This window comes from Eimeria mitis, genomic scaffold (genome assembly GCF_000499745.2).
Source record: "Eimeria mitis Houghton genomic scaffold, Emh_scaff617, whole genome shotgun sequence".
Lineage (NCBI taxonomy): Eukaryota > Apicomplexa > Conoidasida > Eucoccidiorida > Eimeriidae > Eimeria > Eimeria mitis.
The window spans coordinates 15,680-16,331 of NW_013574371.1; the positions used below are offsets into that span (position 1 = coordinate 15,680).

The following is a 652-nucleotide window of genomic DNA, read 5'->3' on the forward strand; positions in this document are numbered from 1 at the left end:
TCTGTTGCTGCTGCTGCTGCTGCTGCTGCTGCTGCATCCGCTGCGTCCCGTTCTGGAGGGGTGTTGGTTGTCTCCTGTTGTGTCTGCTGCAGCCCTCCCACCACCACCACCACTGCTGCTGCTGCTGCTGCTGCTGCTGCTGCTGCTGCTGCTGCTGGTATTTGTTTGCTGCTGCACTTGATCTCTTCTGTGTCTCCTTCTCCTTCTCTCATCATCATTTGTCTCTAAATATATTCTATGTCTCCTATTTTGCTGCTGCTGCTGCAGCACCTCCTCCCGCTCCTGCTGCTGCTGCTGCTGCTGCTGCTGTTGCTGCTGCTGCTGCTGCTGCTTCTGTTGCCTAGGGGGCCTGATGACCTGCAGCTTATAGTGTACTAGTACATCTCTCGGTAGACTGCTCTCTAGCATTAAATATAATTCTAAAGAGCCGCTGTTTTTGGTGTCTCCGAAAGGGTAAACCCTCAAAAACCACCGCCCTGAATATCTGTCTCCAAACAAATGAGAATCCATGTATTGGTCCTCGCTGCGCGGACGCAAAACTGCAGCAGCAACAGCAGCAGCAACAGCAGCAGCAACAGCAGCAGCAGCAGCGGGAGGAGCAGCAGCGGGAGGAGCAGCAGCAGTGGGAGCGGTAGCAGCAGCAAAAGGAAGA

At 54.4% G+C, this 652-nt stretch overlaps 2 protein-coding genes across 2 annotated transcripts in view; one reads left to right on the plus strand and one right to left on the minus strand.

The window, feature by feature from the left end:
* The window catches only part of EMH_0017890 (uncharacterized protein), a gene marked incomplete at both ends in the record, with an annotated part of 465 nt that extends 247 nt beyond the window's left edge, over positions 1-218 (minus strand). The window contains one exon of the mRNA XM_013501019.1: positions 1-218. Within this exon, the coding sequence (XP_013356473.1) occupies positions 1-218 (218 nt within the window).
* Positions 219-498: 280 nt separating this feature from the next.
* The window catches only part of EMH_0017900 (uncharacterized protein), a gene marked incomplete at both ends in the record, with an annotated part of 516 nt that continues 362 nt past the window's right edge, over positions 499-652 (plus strand). Inside the window, one exon of the mRNA XM_013501020.1 lies at positions 499-650. Within this exon, the coding sequence (XP_013356474.1) occupies positions 499-650 (152 nt within the window). The remainder of the gene's footprint in view (positions 651-652) is intronic.